The 26,921-nt window shown below is 48.6% G+C and overlaps 8 protein-coding genes across 8 annotated transcripts; 3 read left to right on the plus strand and 5 right to left on the minus strand.

Annotated features, from left to right (window-relative positions):
- Positions 1-245: 245 nt before the first annotated feature.
- Positions 246-2,618, minus strand: F4807DRAFT_34035 (glycerol kinase). Its single transcript, XM_047995367.1, has 3 exons — positions 1,913-2,618; positions 825-1,816; positions 246-763 (listed from the first exon to the last, which is right to left on the minus strand). The coding sequence occupies exons 1-3, from the start codon at positions 2,281-2,283 to the stop codon at positions 285-287; spliced, it is 1,842 nt and encodes a 613-aa protein (XP_047855847.1). The 5' UTR covers positions 2,284-2,618; the 3' UTR covers positions 246-284.
- Positions 2,619-6,304: 3,686 nt separating this feature from the next.
- On the minus strand, positions 6,305-7,339 carry F4807DRAFT_458903 (uncharacterized protein; the record flags this gene model as incomplete). The annotated part of the gene is made up of 1 exon (XM_048001280.1): positions 6,305-7,339. The coding sequence occupies one exon, from the start codon at positions 7,337-7,339 to the stop codon at positions 6,305-6,307; it is 1,035 nt and encodes a 344-aa protein (XP_047855848.1).
- A 2,481-nt stretch (positions 7,340-9,820) lies between these two features.
- On the minus strand, positions 9,821-11,906 carry F4807DRAFT_458904 (natural resistance-associated macrophage protein; the record flags this gene model as incomplete). Its single annotated transcript, XM_048001281.1, has 4 exons — positions 9,821-10,690; positions 10,840-11,148; positions 11,208-11,446; positions 11,519-11,906. 4 exons carry the CDS (start codon positions 11,904-11,906, stop codon positions 9,821-9,823), a joined length of 1,806 nt encoding a protein of 601 aa, XP_047855849.1.
- A 1,473-nt stretch (positions 11,907-13,379) lies between these two features.
- Positions 13,380-14,618, minus strand: F4807DRAFT_34965 (phospholipid methyltransferase). The gene is made up of 4 exons (XM_047995449.1): positions 14,319-14,618; positions 14,219-14,258; positions 14,113-14,129; positions 13,380-13,983 (listed from the first exon to the last, which is right to left on the minus strand). Exons 1-4 carry the CDS (start codon positions 14,377-14,379, stop codon positions 13,463-13,465), a joined length of 639 nt encoding a protein of 212 aa, XP_047855850.1. The 5' UTR covers positions 14,380-14,618; the 3' UTR covers positions 13,380-13,462.
- Position 14,619: 1 nt separating this feature from the next.
- On the minus strand, positions 14,620-16,902 carry F4807DRAFT_35008 (RXT2-like protein). Its single transcript, XM_047995453.1, has 4 exons — positions 16,615-16,902; positions 16,438-16,559; positions 16,205-16,367; positions 14,620-16,147 (listed from the first exon to the last, which is right to left on the minus strand). Exons 1-4 carry the CDS (start codon positions 16,685-16,687, stop codon positions 15,030-15,032), a joined length of 1,476 nt encoding a protein of 491 aa, XP_047855851.1. The 5' UTR covers positions 16,688-16,902; the 3' UTR covers positions 14,620-15,029.
- A 474-nt stretch (positions 16,903-17,376) lies between these two features.
- Positions 17,377-22,025, plus strand: F4807DRAFT_35148 (Gryzun, putative trafficking through golgi-domain-containing protein). Its single transcript, XM_047995463.1, has 4 exons — positions 17,377-17,650; positions 17,723-18,109; positions 18,193-19,738; positions 19,794-22,025. Exons 2-4 carry the CDS (start codon positions 17,843-17,845, stop codon positions 21,719-21,721), a joined length of 3,741 nt encoding a protein of 1,246 aa, XP_047855852.1. The 5' UTR covers positions 17,377-17,650; positions 17,723-17,842; the 3' UTR covers positions 21,722-22,025.
- Positions 22,026-22,683: 658 nt separating this feature from the next.
- Positions 22,684-23,989, plus strand: F4807DRAFT_458908 (Metallo-hydrolase/oxidoreductase; the record flags this gene model as incomplete). The annotated part of the gene is made up of 2 exons (XM_048001282.1): positions 22,684-22,889; positions 22,957-23,989. 2 exons carry the CDS (start codon positions 22,684-22,686, stop codon positions 23,987-23,989), a joined length of 1,239 nt encoding a protein of 412 aa, XP_047855853.1.
- A 901-nt stretch (positions 23,990-24,890) lies between these two features.
- On the plus strand, positions 24,891-26,660 carry F4807DRAFT_458909 (uncharacterized protein; the record flags this gene model as incomplete). The annotated part of the gene is made up of 3 exons (XM_048001283.1): positions 24,891-24,896; positions 24,961-25,648; positions 25,717-26,660. 3 exons carry the CDS (start codon positions 24,891-24,893, stop codon positions 26,658-26,660), a joined length of 1,638 nt encoding a protein of 545 aa, XP_047855854.1.
- Positions 26,661-26,921: the final 261 nt, after the last annotated feature.

The raw sequence follows: 26,921 nt of genomic DNA on the forward strand, positions 1-26,921 counted from the left end.
TATCTAATCATTAACCTTGGTACCGTAATGCGGCCTCAAGGTGAAATAGCGGTCATTGCGCCGAAGAAGCGCTTGAAACATCCAATGAACGGCGTGTTAATACGTCCGAGATCCACAGTCATCCACTTTCATGCTGCTTCCACTCCGCGACCGTCACATCCCACCACACCACCTCGGTCGCAGTCGCAGCGTGCTTATAATTATTAAAACGAGAGGCGCCCACTATCCACAATTAGGAAATGTAGAACTCCTGTTCTGTTTCTTCTCGACTTTGCTTGACTTTCTTACAAAGTCGGCTTCCTCAAAATATCAGGCCTTGAGTGCTCCTCGGCCTGATATTCGAGGTCGTCGCGGACCCAACCGCGGCTCATATCAACGGCACGTTCCCAGTGTTGGTACATGCGTTGGGCCTTCTTACGCTCGATCTGAGGTTTGAAAACCCTTCGGCCGGCCTTCTTGTCTGTGAGCTCCCGTAGCTCCGCAAAGCTAGACCAGCAGCCCTCCAATGCGAGCCCGGCGGCAATGGCAGCGCCGAGAGCGGTCGTCTCACGCATCGCGGGGCGCTCTACGCGGATGCCGCTGATGTCGGCCTGCGTCTGCATCGTCAGGTCCGAGTTTGACATGCCTCCATCTACCGCGAGAGAGTGCAGCCTGTGACCCGAGTCTTTCTCCATGGCTTCTAAGATGGCGCGCGTCTGGAAGCAAGTCGCTTCGAGAGTCGCGCGGGCGATGTGTCCTCTTTGTGTGTGTTGCGTAATACCAACTATCACCAATTAGTCACGAGCTCGCCTAGGCGAATTGAATATACATCGGTAAGAACTTACAGAGAGTACCCTTGGCGTCGTCAATCCAATAGGGTGCGAACAGACCGCTGAATGCGGTGACAAATACCACGCCTCCATTGTCGTGGACGCTTTCCGCCAATTCACCGACTTTGGTAGAGTCTCTAATGAATCCTAGATTATTCATCAAAAACTTAACACCGGCGCCGCCCACAGCTATACTTCCCTCCAAGGCGTAGACTGGTTTCTCGCCCTTGCCGAAGTCGTAGGCTACGGTTGCTAGCAAGCCATACTTGGAGAGGACTGGTCTGGTGCCAACGTTGTATAAGAGGAAGCATCCGGTACCGTATGTGTTCTTCGCCTGGCCAGGTTTGAATCCGCATTGACCGACCAGAGCACTAGACTGATCACCTAAGCAGCCGGCGATTTTCACTCCGGCTAAGACACCGTTGGCAATGCTCCCGAAGGCCTCGGAGTCCGACGAAGGCACGATCTTGGGTAATGCGACCTTATTCCGGTCGATACCGAAGAAGGAGAGCAGCCTGTCATCATATTGCGCAGTGTGCAAGTTCATGAACATGGTCCTACTGGCGTTTGTAGTGTCGGTGACATGGACGTTTCTGTCCTTGCCATTGAGACAATAGATCAGCCAGCTATCTACGGTGCCGAATGAGAGACGCCCATCCTCGTAGGCTTGTCGCACATTTATGTCGTTCTGCAAGAGCCAGACGAGTTTCACACTCGAAGGATACGTGCTCAAGGGCAGACCGCAAATCTCAGGAATGGCGTGGGCGCCTGGGTAGTTCTTCAAGTCTCGGACGATGTCCTTCGTTCGAGTGTCGGGCCATACTACAGCATTGCATAGCGGTTTGCCGGTGGTTGAATCCCAGCATACGACGGTTTCTCGTTGATTGGTGATACCTACACCCTTAATTTGGGATTTGGAATACCCTTTGGAAGTAAATTGTGCAACAGCTTTCTCGATACAAATCTCGACAGATTCGAGCAATTCGAGGGCATCGTGTTCATGCCATCTGGATCGCGATTACAGTGTCAGCTGATCGTCGGTGTGATGTAATAGGAAGGGGTGTGACGTCAATCATCACCAGAACGGGACATCGATTACATACCCGGACTCTGGATAATAATTCTCAAATTCGATCTGATGACTGGCTACAGGATCCATTTCGCGGTTAAATATTAAGAATCGCGATGACGTGGTACCCTGGTCTATGCTGCCAATGAACCATTCTTCGCCGTGGTATCCATTGGTACCGTTGGTATGGCCGTTGGTGTAACCGTTGGTGTGTCCATTGGTGCGACCGTTGGAATAGCCATTGGTATGTCCGTTGGTTCGGCCATTAGCCGTCCATAATCGGCCATTAAAGGGTTGGCTGCTGTGACCAGCGCCGTTAACACCGTTGACTCCGTTGGTGATGTGGAGGCCGTTGACGCCGTTGGTGACGCCGTTAGTGTCAAAGTGATCTCCTAAAGAGCCCATTGCGTGCTGGTTATTGTGAGGCGCAAGTATAGAAACTATTCCGGTGGATGATGGAATATGTTTTGATGAGAATTGAAGGTCGTCAGGAGACACTTTAGCCGTATCCTAGCAATAGGGATCGAGGTGGTGTTGAGTGTTCGGCTGAAAGGAGGCCGAGAAGTAGGCTGCGAAAGGAATCCGTCTGATAACGGGTAGTTCAAGTTGCGACAAAGCGGGATGGGAGGGACGTGTGGGATGAAAGAGCGCGGAAAATCGAGGATGGTTCAGGCTAGTTATCGTACGAGGGAGGGAGAAGGGGAAGAGCGAGGAGAAAAATAATTTGGATGAGGAGAAGGAGGAGAGAGAGGAGGAAGAGGAGAAATAGGAATAATAGATGGTTCTTGTAAGAGAGGAGATAATGGCCGTGGTACTGGTGGTGGCAGTGAAGGAGTGCGAAATCATCTTGGTAAGTACAAGCAGATCGCGCACAAATCACAAATCGCACAATGTCGCACTTACGTATTCCAATTGTAAGCCAAACAGCCAAAATTGTACCCAATTGTACCGATCTCAACCTTTAGCATGCGAATTGAGAAATAGCTAATGCAAATGCGACACTGCAGGCCAGACAGCTTAGGTACAGGGGGGGTATAGGAGCCGCCGCGCCGTGTCTCTGGAGCAGTATGGAGTTATGGGGCATTACCACTCTTCAGGTACTGACTTGACAATCCCATGTAAGGTTCGGTATGCAAATGGTATGCAAATGGTATGGGTGGAAAGGTCGGGAGTCTCGCAGACTCGTGGGGAGTGGAGAGGAGCTTCAAGGTTGCAAGGTTGCAAAGTTGCAAGGTTGAAAGTGGAGGTGATTGCGGGGAATCTATTGGGCGTTCTTAGTTGTTCAGGTTGTTTTACAAATAAATCGGCAAGATACCGGCAAACGCCCACCCGGCTCGTCGTTAATCTGGCTCCAGTCTCTCTGCCTCTCTGCGGCTTCCTCCTTCTGTTTGAGCCTAGGCCTTACCGGAGATCCTGCGCAAAGAGCCAAAAAAAAAAAAATCATAATGTTCTAATGTCTCCACTTTCCAAGCCAATCTCCCATGACTCGGGAAGGTGTATTGGTGGAACTACTAGGTATTTCGACAAAAGGGGAAAGCTCCCATTAGCCCAATCCATCCTAGATGGGGGCGAGGGGGCACATGTGCACATGAGAAAAAGTACCTAGGCTTGCTAGGCTGTCTAGGGCTTTTTTGGAAGGGGCATTTGCGGGCATAGGAAATTTGCTATCCATTTCCTAAACTCTTGTCCCTTCTTGGTTCCTTTCTCTGCCCCTCACTTCTCATTTCTTTTTTCCATGTGAATCAGAATCCTACAGCGCTCATTACTCGTCGAAACCTACGAAACGTTTTCAAACTAACAGGCAGCACAGGCTAACCATTCTCATCTAACCCATCTTGACCCATCAACCTTTATCTTACGCACAGCTGCCCAGGTGACCATTATGCATTCCCTGCTTAAGCGCCTAATAATGGGGGTCGCCTCTCGCCTCCGACGCCGCCCCTGAGTAAAACCGATGCGGTCAAGCAACTTTGCCATCTTCGAGACCTAGTAAGACCCAACCTCCAAGGCCAACAATCGACGATCTATCTTTTACACGAGGGACCACCTCACGATAGTTTGTCCCGCGTGACGAGTTATAATCCCCCGTCGTGTTCGGTCGTGTTCGGACGCGACCTATCCATACATAAAGTGGACTTATAAGCCACGTATATTTGGCTTGTCGTACATATTCTTATACGTCAACGACTTTTTTATGCAATCTGCATTCCTTCTCACTCTCTCAAGCCCGCAACCCGCATCCCGCACTTCGTCGCAACGAAAAAAAAACGTGCGCGTCTTCCCCTTCTCCCCTTCCTCCCTTTCCCCATCCCCCTTCCTACCTCCCTTTTTCACTTCCCCTTCCTCCCTTGTTTCCCTCAAACTACTAGTTCTTCCGGACCTCATTCCGGCCTTCCCACCGCTCACTAGCTTATCGTGAGGCATTTACCACCCCCAGTCAATAAAATTATTTACCCATAATTTTTACGTCCACATGATGGAATATGATACTCCGATCGGCCTCCCCCAAGGAGTTCACGATGTTCGATTTTGGTCTAGATGTTGTGTTTTCTGCCGTCGCAGCCAACCTCAACGCCGGCCAATTGTGGACTCCTTGCGGTCGGGAGATCGACTCTTACATTTCTATTCCGGTATTTATTGTGGGGCCTCCGCGTACCGGGCCCCGGACAGCCGCGACCGCCTATCTTTTCTCTCCTGAGATGTGACAGGACAATTTCCTATCGTAGAAGTCTTACCTCATGCAAATAGAAAATGACATCTTCCATTTCGCATCTTCTAAGCAGCTTATGTTCACAAGTCGATAACCTCACATAAATACTACATAAAATAGGAGCCAACCAGAATTCACGTCGAGGATGACATTGCGACTCTAATTGACGAATCCGCGTCCCCGTACTTGACGATCCTTTTTCTGAGGAAACATGCCACTTGAAACTTGCAGTTCTCTGTATATGGTGTTGAATACTACCTACTATGCATGTAAAACTACAATAGCCAAGCTTCCCGAGCTTTCCACGGGGCCGCGGGTATGTGTCACTTTCCATCGTAGGTCCATAAGAGGATATAAAGAACCTCGTAGAACACTTTGGTGGACCTAGGCTATCTAGAAACCGGGCATATACATATGTACGTAGGTATGCATGTGCATATCTGCTTATACATATCTCCACAGGTCCACAGGTTCAGATCCAAGAGCAGCATATCCGAAAAATCCTGGAGGTCAGTCCGTGCATCAGGCAGGGCTAACCCAACTTAGACATCCTTCGTTTATCAATTTTGGGTAAGCCGGCTGCCGTAACTTCTATTGCTTCTATTTTTAACCGGTCACATTTATATCAGATGAAGCTGAAAATTATTTAAGCCACGTGCTCATCCGTAAGATTATCAATGGTTTCACAACCAACATATATTCTTGCTTACCCAGGTAGTCTACCGTAGCGCATATAACCGCAAGCCGCTTTCTCATCGCATTCCCATTGCACTTTCTGAAAACCCCGGACCCTTTCGTACCAGAAGCACTATTAGCTCGGTATGTCCCAAAGCGGCAGAAATCTTCAAGAATACCAAGCTTGATATACGTAACTCAACAAAAGATTAGGCTAGATGGTCAGGCACCATTTTATATAGCCGCGGCATATCCACTTTGGTACGCCCGAAGGGGTTATGGCCAACAGATATGTATGTACTCAAGGGGCGTTTCTGAAAGTCCGACTACTTAGAAACAGAAACTTGAAGAGCTTGGCTTGAGCTAGTAAATAGGCTAAATCTGGCGATCTGTGTTGAACCGATCTGTTGGGTTAGCTGTCTACGAGGCTTGAGTTTCATGATTTTCTAACGTACTACTTGACATAAATATATCACAGTCACAAAAAAGCATTGAGTGTGTTTAACTCCCAGTGTAGTAGGCAACTGGTATTTTATTTGGAACTATTGCAGAGACCCAAGAGAAGGTATCTTATCTCATGGGGTGCAACGAAGTTCATCGCTGGTAGAAATTGTGTAACCCTGAAACATAACTCTTCATATCCCCCGTTTCTAACCAACCGGCAGTCTCCCTCCTGCTTCCGCCTTTCCTTCCCTGTTTTGTCTGTTCTTGTTTTATGTTGTCAAAACAAAGTTTCGAGTCACTAAGGTTTGAACCATAGTCCCGTTCCGTTCCTTCCATCTTCCATCTTCCATTGGAAGGTTCACTGCTAGCGCCATAGCAGAGCATAATTCCACATTCGAATCCAAAGTCCAAAATCCAAAATCCAAATCCAAATTCAAACTCCTTCGCTTTTCCTCCTTGGCATATATTGCCACCCGGTTGGTAAATAATAAACATCCAGTTGTAAACATTCCACTTGACTCCAAAAGACAGTATGGTGTTCGTCGTCTCGAGTCCGGCTTCGAGTAGCCTATGTTGTTTGTTTGTTCTCGACCGTATTTATCTTCGATGTATCCGCCATCGCATGCAAGCAGCTCGATTCTCCGCCCGTTCGCGCCGCCGGCGCTCGACTTCATTTTTGTCGAACTCTGCTTTGAGATCCCGTAACCGTATGGTCACCGGGTCTATGGGCGGTCTCTCTAGATCATAGAACGCTGGGTCATGTTCGACCTGGTTGTTGTTTTTGCGACTGTTTGTGTCTTGGCGTGTTTCCTTGCTTCCACTGTTCTCGTCGCTTTGATCGCTAGAGTCACTGGAATAGCCGGAATCGCTACTATACTCTTCATCGTCGCCGTCGTAGTTGTTGTTGTCGTCCCCGCCATCGCTGTGATCGCTATCGTCACCAGAATCGCCTTGATCATCACGGTCGCTGTGATCACTGGAGTCGCTAGGTGAGGCAGCAGAATTATCGCCATCTTCGGGATCTTCATCTTCCTCGCTGACCGGTGAGTTGTTGGGGGTTGGCTCTTTATCATCAACGTTATTGCCAAGGGTATTGTCAACGTTATTATCAGTGTCGTCGTCAGTGTCGTCGTCAGTGTCGTCGTCAGTGTCGTCGTCAGTGTCGTCGTCATCGTCACCCTCGATATCTGAGTCTGGTTCGGGCGGATTGGCTTCTAGCCATTCTTCCTGGCGTCTTGCGAGTTGATCTCGGGGCATGGCGTTCCACATGTCATCCGTCATTCGCTTGGGCCGGATGGCCCCTGAGAAGTGGTCTTTGATGTACAGCTTTTCCTGTTTCGTGATAGGATCTCTGAGCCATCCTATGCAAGCACCAAGAGGTAGGTGTTGGTATCTTCTTGCCATATAGTCTGAGAATCCCGCGCGTAAGTAACTTGTGAGGTCCCTTGAGTCTTTATATAGACTTGATACAAATCCAGGCCATTGACTGTGGGCTGGCTTTTGAACCCGGCCTGCGGCAGTGCGGCGGCAGAGTTCCTTCAGCTTGCAGGGAATTGGTGTTAAGTCGATTTCATATACACGATTCGTGTAGACGGTACGACCACGTCCTCGGGGAGTAACACTGAACGACATGGTGAATGTTGTGTAGAGATATGTCGAACTTTGTAAGAAAGGGGTATGAGAAGTAGGAGATGTCTCGTGTGCTATGTTAAGCACAGCAGTGGGTTGAAACGTATTGTAAAGAGCTTGGTAGAGCTGCTCCACTGTAACGTGTGATAGTATGCTATAGTATTGAGTGAGGTAGCTTGTGTATTTGCTGCCTTGTGTTGTCTAGAAGATGGTAGCGTTATTTGGTTTTGAATTGTATGAACTGGACTTGTTGAGCGAAGCTTCAAGTGTGAGTGAGGTGTTTGTAGATGTGAACAGTGATCTGAGAATCTGGTAAGGGGGAGGGCCGGTATTTATAGGTTGGAATAATGGGCATCGGAGACAGGAGTGATTGTGATGGCTGTATACTTTCTGTGGCGTTTACATTGAAGTTTATGTTTCGACTCATTCCCCGTACACTAGACATAGGATAAGCTTTGGTCAATACGCCAGGTAAAAAACTTCAGTACACAGTTGATAGTTAATCTAGTTGTCGACAGCTATTTGGGCAGGTAGTAAATTGAGTTAAGACGAAGGCTTGTTGAAGAGTGGCGTTACCATCGGCACCATTGTGACCATAACGAGGTAGGAAACCTAAAAGACATATTTACGATGTCTCATGACGGGAATTATAACCTTCTGAATACCTATTTGTGGTGTTATGATAGAGCTAATTAGTTATTTACGGTTGGGGTCATTGCTACAGGTGAGCCGCAAAACTAGCACGGTGGCTACTACACTTCAACTCTGTAACACTCAACATACGTCTGGTGGATAGAGGCTCATTCAGGCTAGGATACGCATGTACTTGAATTTATATGATGCAGATACCTAGACAAGAGATGGGAGCATATATAAAGACAACTACTTAAGCCCCTGAATGTTCTCCTAAAACTCGATATCTACTATTTGTCTAGATAATAGATTTTCTCATTATAATATACAATGCTTACTTACAGCTCTATACAATTATATTATTCAACATTGACCATGCTTCTTGAATGTTTTCCTCAATGTTTCGGTGCATTCATGTACAAGTATGTTGTTTAGGGGATTTGTGGTCACATAGTACATACAGTGTCCTAAGGACTACACTTTACTTTTTTTTTTTTCTAATCGAGGAAAACTCAAAGACCGGTTAGCTATTTTCAACACCATAACCATGGCGCCATTGAGTTCATTGTCTAGTATGGTGACTACATCGTCATGTGGTAGGCTTTTCCACCGTCCCGTCACGAGGACATTGCCCTAAATCTTGAACCCTAGCGTTGAAAGCTTGTACTGATCGTGGCGGTAAACTCGACAAGGGCCTCAGTATCTTCAGTTGTTCGTTATGCCTAGCATGATGTACCACTAGGCATAATCACTGTATACGGCTACATGCCTCTCGGACGACTAGGTACACGACAGCTCCAGGCAGACATGGAGCATACCAAGGCGTCAGGACTTATAAGTATCTTTCATGTATGCCTGTTAACAACAACAAAAGAAGATCCTGTGGCCTAGTGGCTACAACCCCCCTTCGCAATTTTCCATGATGAGTTATGGTTGGAGTTGTGCTTAGAGCGTCCATTCGTTCCATGCTGATACCCGAGACCTTTTCTGAGAAAATTACTATTTTTTAAACATTTTTCTTCTCTCACCATACAATGTCTGGCTATATATCATTTAATCTCCCTATAATATTAATTTCTGAGAGGATGTAACATGAAAACCTGGGGGAAGTGGCATAGAAAATTTGTAACTTTTGGATGGGGTTGGAAATATGTAGGATTAGATGGATACATACATGTCCGTACAAACATGTATATAGTAGTATATAGACAGCATAGCATTGGAGTTATCTTCGTGGGTTTTCTTTCTCTTTCTATTGCCTTCTACCGACATACTCATGCTAAGGGGTGAAGCTCTTTTATGTATAACGCCTCAAAATAGTCTAACAAAGTTACTTACCTATCCTACCATTGATCCTTTAAATCTGGACAAGGACTAAAATGCATCAAAGTTATGGCGTCACAGCAAGAGCTAATATTGATACGCAAAAAGTTATTTGAAATGTCGTATGCTTTTATTTATATATACGATGTCTGTATATATGTATGATGCATTTGTACCGGTATGCTAATATGTGAGATGTATGTAGAGTCCTCCGAGGTACAGTACACTACTCTCTCCCTTTCCTTCCATAATTTTGATTCGCTAGCCAGATGCAATGTAAATGTGTCGTGATCCCATCATGTCGGTCTTGCGTAAAACAGTAATGACAGGTAAGTTCTAAAAGTCCTCGGTCTAAAATGAAAATATCATAAATGGGGTATTCGTAATACTCATACGCCCCCCAAAATGGCATGGAAAAAGGGGGCGCGAAATGGAAATAAGTCGCCATCTCCGGTTTGATTCGATTCGCTCGGCGTAACCTAATCATCAGGCCCGTAGAATGGCACATAGTCATCCGTAACACGACATCTAGTCGTTACCAAGACCAAGCAACACCAAATTCGCCACATTCATAACGACGAGAATAAGCCAAATAAGCCCCGCGAGCACGGAAATATACCACGGGTTAGCCATCTGCACAGGCTTACCCGCCGAAGGCCCGAGCTCGCGGCCGCTCGCATCATTATTCAGCGCGACGCCGTTCATCGTGAACGGGTCCTTGCCCTCGGTCTTGTACCGCGCGTTGCCCGACTGCACCGTCATGTACTTATTAAAGCACGTGAACCAGATCAAAGGAGCGGTAACGAACGGCAGCACGACGCTGAGCGCGACCTGGCTGCCGTTGAGCGCGTCGTTGAGCTTCTCGCGGCCGGCGGCGCCGGCGATGATGATGGAGGGCGTGATGGAGATGGAGCGGGTGACGAGGCGGCGCAGCCACGGCTTCATGCGCCAGTGCAGCGCGCCCTCGCAGATCATCTGCCCGGAGATTGTGCACACGACGCCGGCTGATACGCCCGAGAACAGGAGCGCGAGCGCGAAGATGGTTCCGGCTGCCGGGCTCAGGCTTTGGGAGAGCAAGTCGTGGATGCCGAAGATGTCGGCCTCGAGCGCGTCCGGGTTGTTGAAGAGGCTGGCGCCGGCGACGATGAGGATCGCGCTGTTGACGAACAGCGCGAAGGTGAAGAGCGAGATGGCGACTTCGGCGTAGGAGTACTTTAGCGAGTGCTGGATCGCTTTAAGGCTGGGGATGTAGTATGTTTTCGCTTCTGTTATGCTGGAGTCGCTGCTGTCGTTGCTGCTAGATGTGGGCCTAGGTGGCAGGAGACCGCGTTTACTGTCGTAGTCCATAAGACGGCTCTGCACTATGCCGGAGCCTAGGTATAGGGAGTGTGGCATCACCTAATATTCTTGTTAGCAGTGGAATTAAATATTATTTTCAAGAAACCGGGTAGGTAGTTTATAGGGACACTAGATTGCTGCCGAATAGATAGGGGAGAGGGGATTGGGGTAAGTAAGATCGATAAATAGGGGTTGAAAAATCGACATACCGTAGCACCTAAGATACCACAAGCCTGGAACAGACCTCCAGACTTAGTAACAGAGTCATTTGGTATGTAACCTAGTAAGACTTCGCCGGCGCTGCTGCCTTGTATGAGCGACAGCTGAATGCAGAAACAAATAACGACTGCAAAAACGAGAAGCATGACGCCCCACTCGAAAATGCGAAGACCGTTCATTCCCCCGTTGGGTTTGTAGAAAAACAGAATAATCATTACGTCTAAGATCGATATGGCGCAGCCAGCAACAAGGGGTAGTTTGGGTATTAACAGGTTTAATCCAATGGCAGTACCGATGACCTGTTATTGGTTAGCCACCACATAAGCCAAGTAGAGACTTCAACGGTTGTACGGCTCACCTCAGCGATATCGGTTGCGATGATGGCTGCTTCAGCCAAGAAATACAAGAAAAAGTTAATCCATCGAGGTAAGAATGCGCGGCATGCCTCGGCCAAGTTCATGCCGGTGACGGTGCCCAGCTTGATAGAGAGGCATTGCAGGAAGATAGCAAACAAGTTGCTCATAAGAATAATGAACAACAACCGAAACTGATTTTCAGCGCCGGCGCTGATGTCGGTTGAATAATTGCCAGGGTCGACTATAAAAATGGTGTCAGCCAAGAGATGATTGACGAGAAGCAGCTGGGACCTCTTGAAAAAGATCTACTTACTATATGCAACGGCCACGAGAAAACCAGGCCCTACAAACTTTCCGAAGGTAATGATAGTATGCGTGATTCGACCCAAGGGAGATCTCTTAGGCGATCTGCTCGAGCTGTTGTCGTCGTTATCCATCTGGGGAGCATCTTCAGTAATAGTTACTTGTGATGTTTCAAGTTTTTTGCCATCCGGGTCCTCGTCGATGGAGGATGAAATATCAGCCACGGAGTCGTCTGAGTCGTCTATACTCCTAGTTGAAGGACTTCTGGTTGTTCTGGGGCTGGTGATGCTGATGCCATTAAGATCTCGGTTCGTGAAGAGGTCGTTTGAAAGAAAGTTAGGGCTTTGGTTGAGTCCGTCGCCTTGGTACGGCTCGTCTGTCCTCGATGTTCGGTTCATGGTTTTGAACCGGCGCCACTGAGCCGGGAAAGAAAAAAAACCGGGCCGCGAGAAATTATCGTACGTTGCCCTTGCTGCAGAATTTTTCTGGGAAATGATTCTCTGTTGTTCAGGAGAAGCCAAGCAAAAAGGAACGTCCGCCTCCCGAAGTTAAATAGAAAATATCAATATATGAAATTGTTATAGACGTTCGTATGGTATCGGAAGGAGAGTCCAAAAAGGTAGTGAACGAGCTGGTTTCTGTTAATTGATTCGTCAATGATTCTTACTTGTTTCTAGCTTGGTATTGGTCGAATTGGCGTTGCTTGTAAGGGGACACCAAGGGTCACCAAGAGTCGTCAAGGGTCCGTTCCCCACTAAGAGGAAGACTCAAGGACCCTTACCCCGGAATTTAGCTTAGACAGTTGCTAAACAAAGTAAGTGATAGTGTGATCATACACTTTGCGAACAGAGGTGATCTGATAAGCTGCAGGCTTCTGTATGTTTTCTGTGCGTTTCCTGCGCGTTTTCTGCACGTCGTCTGTATGCCACCTAACCCTTATGGTACATGTTGTGCAGCGGATGCATCACGCTTTCTCCCGTACGACGGTAGGATGCCGGTTATGTTCAACCCGAGACCATCCCGGGGTGCGCGGTTGAACCCCTACCGCAGATTCTGAAATCGTTACGGAGTGAAGTGCCGGGGGGTTTAGGTGACATACATACAAGACATACCTAGCAGATATCGACCATAACCACATATTCACTCGGCTTCTTTCTTGCAGCACAGCTCATTATGCCATGCACGTTTTGGGGTTTGCGTCTTTGTCTTTGTCTGCGTGCATGATCACTCCTACCCTAAATTCTACGAGATGAACGATAGATGAAGATATCTGAAAGAGAGAAAGAGAGCTGTTTGTACGTAGCTTGGTAGTATGTAGAGTTGAATATTCCTAGCCATAAAGAATGCGGCTGGAAATTGATAGGCCCTTAGGCATGGATGACAAACCCTGTCGCGGCACTTGGTTCAGGTTCCTTGCGTTGATCTCACAAGGAGACAAACACAAGCTTTGATGCTCTCATGGGGCCGCCCTGAAGATCGTGGAGCCAACATTGGCGTCGTCTGGGCACGTTTTTTGTTTCCTCGATGTCGATGATTGTAAATAATTTGTCTCAATTCACGTTGGCTTACGAAGCTGATACATACCCCTCTCTACCTGACTCCTTTGCATTGCAGATGGATACTGTATGTGTCATGCAAACAAGCGCCTGGGTGATGTTGCAATTGCTGAATCCCTCCAGGCCTCATGCTCCGATCATCACATATACACTTGCGCGTACACGGCATATACTACAGCATACACAATGTACACACAAATGCAAACATAAACACAATGCAACATGCTTATAAACGTCCGATATATCTTCAACATTTCCCTTTCCCCTCGGTTCACGCGTCATCCGGTTTCGGGCGAGGCTCTGTATGTAAAACAGGCTCGGTGGAGCGCGTGGGTAGGTAGAGAGAACTGTGCGTACGTCCGGAACGCTACATACATAACCGGGCAGCCGCTCGCCGATCATTGCAACTTCTTGCCCTCGACTCCTCCTGCAACAGCGCGCTCCCTCTCTCTCTTGGCATATATCTCTGCCGTAAATGGATTCTCGTACTTGAGAGCGACCTGGTAGACGAAGAAGACCCAGGCAGTCAACAGGATACCGGCCGGCTTTCCGTACATAAGAGCGACGCCGAGGAAGCTGCATGTCGCGCCGTTGTACATGGGTGCGTCCGTGACGCTGAACGGGAACCCTGTCACGATATCATCCATCAGGATGCCGAAGTAGTCTCCGAGGAAGGTGCCAGTGATGCCAAGAGCCCAGGTTGAGGTCACCACGAGGATGTTGCCGACTGCGATGAGTGCATATCCGGCGTATTTGACTTCGTCTAGCTCGAGAAGTGGGTAGGATGGTTGTTCGTGCAAGGCGCGCTCGTAAAGGAAGTCGCGGAGAAGACCAAGGGTGAAGATCGTGAAGGCCAAGCCGTAGCATGCTACTTGCGAACGACCGCCGAAGAGCCTGGTAAGTACTTTATTGTGGTATTCTATGCACTCCAATGATTAGAACTATGAAAACATATGCCGAGATATTTACATAGAACAGCCTAGGTGGGCTGGGGTGGGGAGTTGCCATAGGGAGTCCTATAGGAACTTTGGGGACTGTGTAGGCGGACCTTGTCGAGCTACAATGCTGCGATCTATGTTAGCCCCCACATCATGATCTAGAGCGGATTATTTTTGCAAGATACGAAGTTCGTGAAAGATGCAGATGTAACCTACTTCCAAAATAGTGGATTAAATGCAATGGATGCCGCGGAAACTGTTATTGTTAGCATATGTCGTCTGCAGCAATTACGTATTCTCTCTCGCTTTGACATACTAAACAAGCTTGTCTGGCCGAGGTCGACCAGCTTGGTCGTGGGCGCTTCGAATGGTGCCATAGCTCTCAGTTACAGTGAAGCGCAAAACTACAGAACGTAGAAAAACAATTGACGATATGGTGATATAAAAAAGTTGGTTGGTAACGGTAACGTTAGCCATCAAGCTAATAAGGCCTATTTAATAAACGTGGCCTGGAGAAAGCTGGAGAAGCTTAATTGGGGTTCTGCGAATAATTGGAGCCAAGAGGTTAGTTTTTTTTCGTCACCGTTCCCGTGAGCACATTCACATGCCTCCTTCCAGGGACCAGCAGCGAAACCTTCCACTACCTCGAAGACACAGAGCCCCTCTCTACAACCTTAGCCGTACACCATCAGAATGCACGTGCCACAATTAAGCCACAATTGTGGCTTTTCTAATAGCTTGCTGTACGTACAGTCGGCCAACGAATGGACGCTGATCTCATGCCACCAAATAATGCAAATCAAAGCAATTCTGGGCTGGTTGTTACAATATTCCCGGTTCTGAAATCACAGTTGAGACGACTTGACAGTCTGGGGTGGTCTCCACAGACCACATAGCACGGAGTAGGTGAACAATGGATAGGTGAAACAGAGCTCTTTCATTTGATTTGAGAACTGGACATAGGCCAACCGTCTCCTCGGGTATCCGATAACTAACAATCCCACAAACAAACCGACCCTGACCATCATCACCTCCGTGTCCTCGTCTTCTTCGTCGTCTGGGTCGTATCCTCTTCCTCCTCATCTTGGCCTTTCTTGAGATCGTCCTCCAGCCCCCATTCCTCCTTATCGTACCAGTCCTCCCCATCCGACATATCCCGATTGGCTCCGACATGCGCTTCATACTTGGCCCATTGCAGAACTGTCTTGCGCATCCGGTCTGCTCGGAGGAGCCCTTCGTATAGCCGCTTGGCTCCTCGACACACCTCTTCCTGCTTCTGCACATACGATTGTAGCAACCTTCGCATATCCTCCGCTTCTGCTTCTGGAATTCCTAGGTCTCGATCAGGGCGAGCCGATCGGGGTGGTAGAAAGAGAGGATGTATAGGGGGTTCATCTGTAAATTCCGACATCACCGAGCCTGCACGGCTATCCCCATGCTCAGCGCCTTTGCTGGCCTGGACTGCCTTTTCGGCATCTCCTTGTTTGGCAGACGCTACGACGCTATTGGTTGCTGACCCGTTAACATGATCAGCGATATGCAGATTTTTGACCCCATTGATACTATCGGTAGCCGCGCTTTGCCCGTTCTCAACCAAATCCGTTTTCGAGCTCTTGTTACCGGGGACAATGTCTTGTCCGTTGTCTCCACTAACAACCTTCCTATTTCGCGCTTCAGACTCTGGTGTCATGGTATTTGTGTCAACTGGTAACTCAGCATCGACCATTGTGGTGTCGCCATTCTCTGGCTGTTCCCCATTAGTTGGCGCTTTTTCGTTAACACCTGTGGGAACCTCGTCTTTCGCCGCTGTCTTCGCACTTTTGCTAGCTCTGGCTCGCGCATCTTCGGGCGACAGTGCATTGGCATCCGACTTGACAGACCCTGGCGCCTGGCTATTATAGTCCATGTAATCATTACGATAGTATTCTATGTCATTCGGACCAAGCATAAGCTCGCAGGGTGCCCAGATGTGGTCACCAACAAGCTTTGTTTGTAAGTGTTTAACTTTCCAAAGTGCGGCGTTTTCTTTCTGCATGATATTACAGCCCTGCTTCGCTAGATCTGTCAGGGTTTTACTGGTGTACGGTCGCGATAGAGTCGGATGTGTGGGGAGATCAGTAACTGAGGTAAGAGGCGCAAGAATGTCTGCGGGTAACCGTGGTTAGTAAATTTGGAGGCATTGGACTGAGGATGGAAACGAACTTTCGAGTCGCACGTTCGCGTACGGGTTGAATTCAGCTGCTGTGTCGGTAACGTCTTGGATGTAATCTTGGTCATCGTCACTGTCAATTTCATAACCTTCGTCGTCGATAAGGACGGGGTTTCGGCTGATAATCGCTCTCTGGTAACCGGCATGATTGACAACCTGTAGGATAGAGATTTATTAGGCATTACTCTCAACTGGTCGCCAAGTATAGGGAGTCTATTAGGCTTACCTCCTTGTATACTTCAGGTCCGGAAGGTGGCGCCAGTTGTCCTTCGTGGACAAAACGAGCCCTCTTCATCAATTTATGACCTCGGTTTCCATGGTAATGAACCTCCTCGTCGGAATCGGAATCTGCGAGGCTCATGCATTAACAACCAAGGCCATTGTCAGCGATGGAAGATCTTACCATATGCCTTCCGCTTGCGTGCCTTTTTCATCGCGGCGATGGTTTCGGAGAAGAGGACTTGTTGAGACGTCATTGCGACCGTCTGCTTGTGTGGTTGATTCTAAAGAACGCGAACCCGATTTCTATTCCCAAATGATCTGCCACTAGCATCAATAACACGAATAAGTGTTTCTATTGCAGTGACAGGTTATTGGAATCGTGGAGAGTACTCGGTTCCTCTGAGTTGACGAGCTTCCTGTCTAAATCGAGAAAATACCAGAGCGCCTTTCGGTCGCAGGATCGGAATGACGAGATTGGCGAAGGTGGGTAAGAGGCAGAAGGTTTTATTTTCGGTGAACACGACACTCAAGTAGAACAACACGGGTAGGCTAATAAACGTCACTGTTTAACTCTGTAGGCGATGTGATATCAAGAGCTCACTGGCGACGAGGAGGGAAATTGTTTATGAGTTGTGGAAGAAAAGAATACTTTCGTAACGACACGACCAGAGCTGGGAACATTCAATGAACAAGGCTCAAGGCTTAACCTTAAGGTGCTGCCCGCAGTGCGCGCACGGATCGCCAATCAGGACATCGGCTTTAATTGACATCCACGGATGTATTTCCTCTCTAAAAATACTTAAGGGTGTACTTTTAATCAGCTATTCCAAGTTGTACTAACCTTTTATGCATATGTGGACACCTGCATACCTACTTTAAGTTGAAAGTACGTAGCCTTAGGGAGGGAACGATTGCTTTAGCCCAAGCCACACAATACTAGAAGAGCGGCAGTAGCTACCGCCGGGCTTCCGACTTTTAATGTAGCCCACTTAATCGGCAAACGCCGCTAGTGAGGCTAGAACTCTGGAACTGTGAGGTCACTGAAGCTAGGAATACTCTTCCACTGCAAATGAGGGAGTTCGAGATGGTGCAATCTCAGAACACATCAAGCACTTCTCTGGTATATGCGATAATGAGGATCTCTCTGCTACCTTAGCTGTGCGTCATTTGATATATTGGCCAATAGGATTCTCGGAGACAGCGCTATAGTCACCTAGGTAAGTCGTACGCAAAATATGAGCAATGCGAATCTAGCTTCGAGTCTTATAACTAATCGCATCGCATATAAGGGGACGAGTTGGATGATTCGAGTCGAATGCAAACGTACACCGAGACGATAAGCTCCTAACATATCACGTTCACACAAGTAACTACGCAAATGCCTTCCGATCCCCTGCCCCAATAGACCAATGGACGACTATCCAGCAGGTAGCCTGGACCATAATGTCCCATTCCTCATCGTCTCCGGCCTCAGCACTGCTCCTACCAAGTCTAATTTAAAAGACCCAGGCCTTAGAGAGCAGGCCGTTCTTGTCCGTTCAGAGATACCGCCTGTAGAGAGTCGGGAGGCCAAGATCATTCTTCGATGCATTCAAGAGAGGGACGCTACCAATCTTCCGTGGAATTCCCAAGACTCTTCGAAGAGATACAAATTTAAGATCAAACCTATTGGGAGGGTATGTCTTCAATATTTAAAACTATGGCTGCATACATCGCACAACAGGGTATCGTAAGAGGCGAGTCTGACTTCAACTCTTAGGAATTCCTATTGCCACCTCGTCGCGCTCGTCTCCCCGAAAACTTCGAGGAGCCTTCATCTCCACTTATCCTTCACTCGCCATTCTCTCCTCTTAGTCCAGGTTCTAGTCTATATCCAGATGGTTTAATAGATACACGATGGCTTCAAAAACACCAGGAGCTCGTCCCTAGTATATGTTTGACTTTCTATAGTTTAACCTCTGACTCTACGCTCGCTACCCTACACGATAACCAACTCAAGGCGGACATAAATGCGGTCAAGAATGCCATTGGCCAATCCGGCCATAGGTGTCGGCTTGTTGTGGTTATACTTAGTGACCAGTCACCAAGTACCGTAGGCCAGTTTCAGGAAAGACTGGAGAACGTTAGGAGGAGCACTGGATTGGATCCGAAGAATTCACTTTTCGTTCTACCTACCCAACGACCTGAGGCAGACTTAGAGAATGCGGTCGACAGTGTTCTAACCGCGGTATTCGATCAAGCGACCGAATACTATCGTGATCTTGGTAGACATGCGCGTAAAAAGAAGGCAAGGGGATATGCGCCGCAGCCAACTATCCCCCCTACCACCGGTACTTCTCACACCTTATCTTTGCAAGGTTGGAATGTTCGCTACGACTTCAAAACAGCCGTATTTGCAGAGTTCCGCCAGGAAATCGACACTGCCTTACGTTCTTACGAGCAAGCTTACGACACCTTACTCGGTGCCGACGTTCTCGAAACGATTCCGGGTTGGAGTCCTAGATTTAACGATGCGCGGCTTTTGGCTGATATAATAACTATTCGATCCTTGAAGTGCTTATTATGGACTGGCCAAAGTACTGCCGCTGTCAGGAGATGGCAGGCACATCATGACAGGATATGTGATCTAGTCGATAGAAGGGGCCGAGGAACGCAGAATTACGGGTGGAAAGCCTGGGAAGCAATATGGAGCACGGTTATGGCTAACCTGATCGAAAAAGTACAATTTCCTGAATTACAACCGTCTGCTATCTTGCCGTACCGGCCGCCGGAAAAGAATCTTTCGGCGGAGCGCCTGCAGCCATGGGAGCTTCTTCATCATCAGGGCTATTGGTATCGAGTTGCTGCACGACACTTATCCAGTAGACGAAGGCTGGCGTTGTCGATACCCGAAGATGATCGGAAATCTCCCGACCAGTCCTCGGCATCTCAACTGAGAAAAGGATATAGTTATGATACTTATATGTGCCCAGAGCCTCACCATGAGTATCCGTCGGTTGGGACCGGTGTCAATCATAGCCAATTGATTCTTGATCGCTTGATGCTAGCACGAAATGAATTCCAAAAGCGACATCAAATTCGGACTTCAGCAGAACTAGCACTTGAGGCCGCTAGGGAGTTTGAGAGGATGCAAAGGTGGAAGGACATCATGAACCTACTAGCCCCTCTGTGGAGAGATATGTCCTTTCGCACGGAAGGGCGGTGGGATATCATGGAAGCTGTGTGTTGGATTTTAAGGGGTGCAGCTGTGAAAGTTGGCCAAAAAGATCTGATTGTCGCTATTGATTGGGAGCTTCTAAATAGAGGTGAGCGAGATCGACTAATTAATCTAATAGTTTAGGAGGCTAACACCTATCGTAGGATTTTCCAGGCGGCCAGGTTGGCATTACGACATAACGAAGGCGTTAGACGGCGTGGCCGTCGATGGACAACCCCTTATTGATATCAGCGACGAGCATGTGACATCATTCATACAAGCTTCTTTCGTCTTCAAGAATGAAGAAGGAAAAGCGGGCCAGAGCTGCCCTGCTCAGCTTTCGATTACTTCTAATGCTTTCCCGGATGCCATCCCAGTGGTCTTAAGTGCAATTCGAGTCGAGTTTGAAGGCAGTCTACGCACAATACGACTAAAACATGATCCCGGGGATAAGCAGACATCGTCGTCTCCAAAAGTCCGGGTCACAAAGACAGCTTTAGTCGAGGCGGAGGCTACCGATGATGAGGATTCCGACGATTCTTCTGAGACGGGTTCTCAGACAACTTCGATTATCCTGGAGGGAATGGACGACTTAACCGTATTGCCAGGTCAAACGCGGGTCTTTGAAATGGACGTCGCGCTACGTGAGCCTGGTGATGCAAATGCATCTTCAATACAGATATCAATGGCTCCGAAATCTTTCATACTCAGATACACAATTGGAATACGGGATACCAATTCGGTGGGTCTATGGTATTCTCAATCATCATCCAGGAAGAAAGTTACACGGATAAATCCGCACAAAATCAACGTGCTTCCAAGGCCTCCTAAGATGGAGGTCAGGCTTGTGAATACGCTTGAGCAGTATTACGCAAGCGAATCTATCGAGCTTGAACTGGAGGTCCTTAACGAAGAAGATGTAGATGCGATCACTAAATTAGATGTACTTTTCTCTGGACATGACGTCCCGAGCTTTAAAGTACAGGATCAAGACGGCGGAGAACGGCCAAGTTCGGCAGAGCCCGCAGAATCAAAACTTGATGGAATACCACTTGGAACAATACCAAGCTCTAAATCCATAAGAGCTAAAATTATCCTTGATCCGGCCAAGGGTCCTATCGTTTGCAACTTATTGGTGAAAGCACGGTACCATCTTGTGTCGGATCCAGGAACACCGATCATCCAGCAAGAAACCTACCACCTAAATATCGTCAACCCCTTTGAGGCGAGTTACGACTTGTCTCCTAGATTACATTCCGAGTGGCCGAGTTATTTTAGCATTGAAGATCCTCGTCACGCACCCGAAAGGGACCAACCTGCCGGCTCTTTTCGAGGAATAGCACAGAAATGGTCGCTTGCCACCCGTTACGCCTCCTTTGCACACGAAGACCTGGCTATACTAGATCTCGACGTAAATGTCCTCTCCACGCAGGGCAACGCGCGCTGCACGACGTCCAAAACCCAGACGACGGCCGGAGACGGCGTCACGATCAGCCCCAAGACGATCGAGGAAGCTCAATTCGAGCTCGTAGCCCAGAAGCAGGACCTCGACGACAGGGCACCGGCCACGGCCGACCTCGCTTTCACCATTAAGTGGCGGCGCCTCACCTCACCGGAGAATACCGTGAACACCACCATCCTACCTCTCCCCCGCTTCTTCGTCACGACCTCCGAGCCCCGCGTCCTAGCCGGCGTCTCGTATTACGCACCGCCGCCCGGCCTATCGTCGTCCGCCGAGCAACTGCTGTTCCTAGACATCACGATCGAGAACCCGTCCTCGCATTTCCTCACCTTCGGACTGATGATGGACCCCAGCGACGAGTTCGCGTTCTCGGGCGCGAAGACGACGACGCTGAACGTGCTGCCGGTCGCGAGGAGGACTGTCACGTATAGGCTGTTGCCGTTGGTGAGGGGCGCGTGGATTAGACCGACTCTGGTGGTGCGGGATAAGTATTTCCAGAAGGTGCTGAAGATTATTCCCACCGAGGGCATGAAGGGCGATAAGGATGGCGTATTGGTGTGGGTGCCGGCGGAGGATGAGGAGGATGGTGCGAGTGAAGACGAGGGGGGAGGAGAGGAGAGTGCGAAGTGAAAGTGCGAGTGAGGGAATGAGTTTAGGGGGGTGAACTGACGGGGCAGATATGTATTACAGATGCTTAGGGCCGTGCTGACGGTAAGATGGTGAGGATAGGGAAGGAGAGGTTGTCACTTTTAGTTGTTTGATATAGAGGAATTAAGGCGCACTCTTACGGTAGTCTGTGGATAGAAAGTGAATCCTCATAATGATGACTTGCATGTTGGAAATCTGATTTAACGAAATTCTTTGACTCGTTACCTAGGTATCTAGAATCCTCGTCTTAAGTCAAGAGAGATAATCGCGTATAGTTGTAACATTGAGAAATAATCCATGATTGGGTCTTGAATGCTGATCCATATTAGTTGTCCATTCCGTTGCTATTCATTATTTACATAGGTCTTCCATTGGCTTTCCCAAATCCATTGGAATAACCCCCGAATATCCCATGGATTCGGGTTTGCCAAGACAGCCAACTGCGCACTAAATTACTACCGCGAGTAAGGTACGGGCTAAAGTTAGATCGGTATTCTTCTACTGCTTTAATAACAATATGTGGTCACCAAAGAATTGCCCCGATTCCGAAGAGCTAAGCTCTCGAATCAAGTCATCTAAGGCTGGAATAGGTTAATATTATGCGTAGGCACCTGCAAGATACGTATGTTATGTAAGACAAGTGCCTAGGGGATCCTTAACTCCTTGCATCGCTAAATCCGAGCCCGTCATAGACTCTTTGCGCGCGCCAGCCAACCAGTCCAGGCACTGCATATTTCGAGAACAAACGAAAATTGCAGAACCAGCAATGCTACCTACCACGTTGCGCACCTGGAGCCTATTCCCGTAATATATATCCCACGTCCGCTTTCCCGCTTATATAAAAAAAAATCACCAACCAACTCATGACTTCTTACCTTCGTTTTCGAGTTCTCTTTAGAAGAGGACCAGCGTTTTCACCTAACCAATTCACTAAAAGAGCCAGTATGACAGCCATTCCTGTTGCACTCTCGGTGGCAGCGTACCATAGCACTGTCACGGTACGCCCGACGCAAGCCAGCGCCGACGAAGCCCAGGAATTTGATCCCGAAGCACATCATGTCAAAGACCGTTGTGGGAAGACTGTTAAATTTCGCAACCCGTACCCCTCATACACTTTTCCCACGCCTAAGGACATCTTCTCGTTAATGTGGTGCGTCTCCAGATGCTGACGCTATCATCATAATCTCTGTTTATGCGAGCTGACCAACAGAACTTAGGGGCTATTATTCGGGGACGCTTAATTGGCCGAAGCCGAAACTAGAGCAGAAGCTTGTGCCTGTGGTAGAACCGAAGTTTCTACCAACGCGCACTTCGTCGTCAAAACTACGTGCTACTTGGCTTGGGCACGCGTGCTACTACGTAGAGTATCCTTCGGGGCTACGGGTTTTGTTTGACCCTGTCTTTGAAGACTGTTGCGCGCCTGTTGGATTTCTCGGTTTTAAGAGGTACACTGAGCCTCCTTGTCAAATCGCAGACCTGCCTTTCGTAGATGCCGTGGTCATTAGTCACAGCCATTATGATCACCTATCATATCCGTCCGTTCAGGAAATTCATAAACACCATCCTAATGCACACTTCTTCGTTGGTCTAGGGCTTGAGAAATGGTTCAAGTCAGGGGGCCTGGAAAACGTGACGGAGATGGACTGGTGGCAGGAGGCGGAAATGATCCTGACCCCACAAGCTGCCAAAGGCGAGACGGATGCCAAAAATGGTAGCAATTCAGAGCTCTCGGGCCCCATTACAGCAAGGATATCTTGCCTCCCCTGCCAACACGGTTCCGGCAGAACGGGCATGGACCGGGACAAAACGCTCTGGGCCTCGTGGGCCGTCGTCTCGGGGGAGCCGGCCAAGTCCGTCTGGTTCGGAGGCGACACGGGGTACCGCGCGGTGCCGAAGGTGCCCGAGGGCGTCGACGACTACGGCCCGGAGTACGCGCACCTGCCGCGGTGCCCGCAGTTCAAGCAGATCGGGGACAGGTTCGGGGCGTTCGACCTCGGCCTCATCCCCATCGGCGCGTACCACCCGCGCCAGCTGTTCTCGGGCGTCCACGCCAACCCGTCCGACGCCGTCGAGATCTTCTCCGACACGCGGTGCAGGAGGGCCATGGGCATCCACTGGGGCACCTGGGTCATGACGCCCGAGCCCGTGCTGCAGCCGCCGCAGCTGCTGAGGGAGGCGCTGAAGCGGAAGGGGTTGGCGGAGACGGGCGTTTTCGATGTTTGCGATATTGGTGAGACCCGGGAGTTTTAGGGCATCGGAAGAGATCCATACCGGTTGGGTGTATTGGTGTATTGCTATTGTCAGGTACGTGTAACTAAATAGAGACTTCATAGAGAATTAGGGACGTGGAGTGCGGAGTTTTAGAGCCTGTGATGAATTTTCCAAGGTCTCCATATTGTTATCTAGATTCCAGATCTCAACTCGAAGTTACAGCCAGATCTAATACCCAAATATGAGTTATGTTCGGCATGTTCGGCAAGATCTAGATTCTACTATCATGGTGTATGTATATAGTACATAGTGGTACATGTACTGCCATGTGTTCAACCAAGTAGATATGTAAGTACCTAAGTACTGTCCAATGACGACATCCCAGCTGTACGGGAAACTCTAGCGCCGGTCCGCAAGCCACCAGGTCATTAGGCGGGCACCTGCATTCTTCTGCTACCAACAAACTCCCCGACCGCATTCAGCGCACCAATAAGCACGCTGGAAACTTGTTCACCTTAAGGTTCCGTTTCAATTCGCCCACATCTTTCCATCAAACGACACCACGAGTGAATCATCCACCTGATCATATATCAAGTCGACTGTCGCCTAATATCCCAACTCTTCTTTATCATGCGTCGACGACACCATCAAGGTTTTTGGCTCTACAGTTCTGGTCTTTCGCAATATTTTCCACTATAGAATCTGTTTACAGTGTAGCTATCGCTAGATTTTTGGGGCTTGGATTGAAATATGGAATACCACAGCAAGAAATTAATAGTGAGTCGATATACCTACTTCTATATTACAACACAACGTATAGGCCTTGCATGTCTTTAGGAATTCCATGAATGTAACTAATTCTGGGTTGCCCTTGCCTTAAGCCATCTATCTAAGCTTGCTCGTTTCTGTGAAGCCACATAAACAAACCCGAGTGCTACCCATGAATGTTTATATTGATTATTAATCACGTCTTACTGGATTTTGCTTTTTATGCTAATCTAAGGGTGAAGGATGAGCTTCGGTCGCTCCTTGATGAGACCACCATCCTGTCGATTTCTAGTGACTATAACCTAGAAAACCCCGAAGAATTTGCTGCCGCACGGCAAGTCCTGTTGACCATCTCTAGAGATGTAGTCGCAGAAGAAGCCACCGGCTTTAATCCGAGCGGGCTCGGCGCCGATGGTATTGTAGATATCAATTCCTCAAACCAAGGCGATGACGCAGAAGCTGCGGGAACTACTAGCAGCGATGCTAAGAGTGTTGGTGGCTTCACTGCCACGACGGAAAGTTCTATCCCGCCAAGCCTTGCGTCTTCGGGATCATCCAAAAGTTCCTCTGGCGAGAGTCCAGGACTTATCCACGTTGGCATATTCGACAGCTTAAGCGATGGCGAGAAGGAACTTCAACTCTCTGAGATGTTTGCCTCGCTCAAGTCCATTGACATAAAGTTAGCTTTGCAGAAGTCGAAGGGTGACGCAAGTCTTGCCATGGACGAACTCCTCAATCTTCAGTGGCTTGAGCATACAGGCCAGCGCCCTAAAGGCGTTGATGGCTTTTATGTGTCTGACGAGGATAATGTTTCGAGCAAGAAAAAGAAGAAGGGAAAGAAGAAGAAAAAAGTTAAAGTGACATCACCTAAACCTAACACCTCAGAAAATACGTCCGAGGAGATCAGTAATAGTGATCCGGTACAGAATGGTGAGAGATTTGATGTCTAAAACAGAGCCGTTAGGTTGATAAGTGATTTGCGACTAATAACTTTATAGATCACATTGCACTTATATCTGATAGATTCAACCTAACGCCCTCAGAGGTGACGAGCATTTACTATCACCACGGTGCCTCTCCTGGAGCCACGGTGGTTGGGATCCTCAAAAATTACATTGCTCTTGGTCTGCCATCTTCAGACTCTCATTTAATACCATACGCCGAAGAGGTAATGAAAGACTTTTCTTGGGTACCTCAAGAATATGTCGAGGCGACTATTGAAATCTGCTCTACACAGGATGATGCTTTAGACATTATCCGAATGCTAGCAGATCACTTCGAGAAGCCGGCATACTTGAAATACGATGTGTCGTATAGTTTGGTGGCGTCTGATTTGGGGGAGATTGATGACGAACCCCAAGTGATCAACGTATCAAAATCGGCACAACTGCCGAAGTCCCCTACAAGCCCTAGAAGCATGCGGACAGCGGCAGTTAGATTACCTCTACGGACCTCCACCCAACCCACAAGCTTGGAGGCGGCTGCAGCCGCCTCCAAATCACTTGCCGAATCGAGAAACTATTCGTTCACATCCGCCGCGGCTGCTTTCAAAAAGGGAAGATCCGACCCCTTGTTTAGACAAGCTGGTGCATACTATGCGAACCGTGCCCGCGAACAAGCTGCAAGCTTCCGCCAAGCTATCAGCGTCGAGGCTAACTATCTTGTCGACTCGAAGAGTAGAGAAGACATGATCGACCTCCACGGCGTCACGGTGCAGGACGGCGTCGAAATCGCGCTCGACCGGGTACAGAGGTGGTGGCAAAGCCTTGGAGAGGATAGAGCGCGAAAAGCGAAGCGAGGGTTTACCGTCGTGACGGGTCTAGGTAGACACAGCTCGGACGGGAAATCGCGGCTGCGCATCAACGTGTTCAAAGCACTTGTCGCCGATGGGTGGAAGGCAGAGGTGTTGACTGGGTCGTACCTCGTTACGGGGAGAAGGTAATGATTGCCGCTACGAGTTATCCTTCAAGCGTTGGCCGTCTAATGTCTTTGGCGACGTGCACGACTCTTGGGTCCTTGATACACAATGCATCATACAGGAGAACATTGGCGGCGTTTCAGGGCAGTAACGACAAGGGTTCTGACGATCCATTGTTTGGCGGTTGGTTAAGAGAAATCTCGAAGGATCTATGTTTCCACTCGGATACGTCCTTAGCATCCAGGAAATTTGCATAGCACTTCTCTTTTTGCTTGAGACGACTTT

This window comes from Annulohypoxylon truncatum (genome assembly GCF_022578515.1).
Source record: "Annulohypoxylon truncatum strain CBS 140777 unplaced genomic scaffold F4807scaffold_10, whole genome shotgun sequence".
Lineage (NCBI taxonomy): Eukaryota > Fungi > Ascomycota > Sordariomycetes > Xylariales > Hypoxylaceae > Annulohypoxylon > Annulohypoxylon truncatum.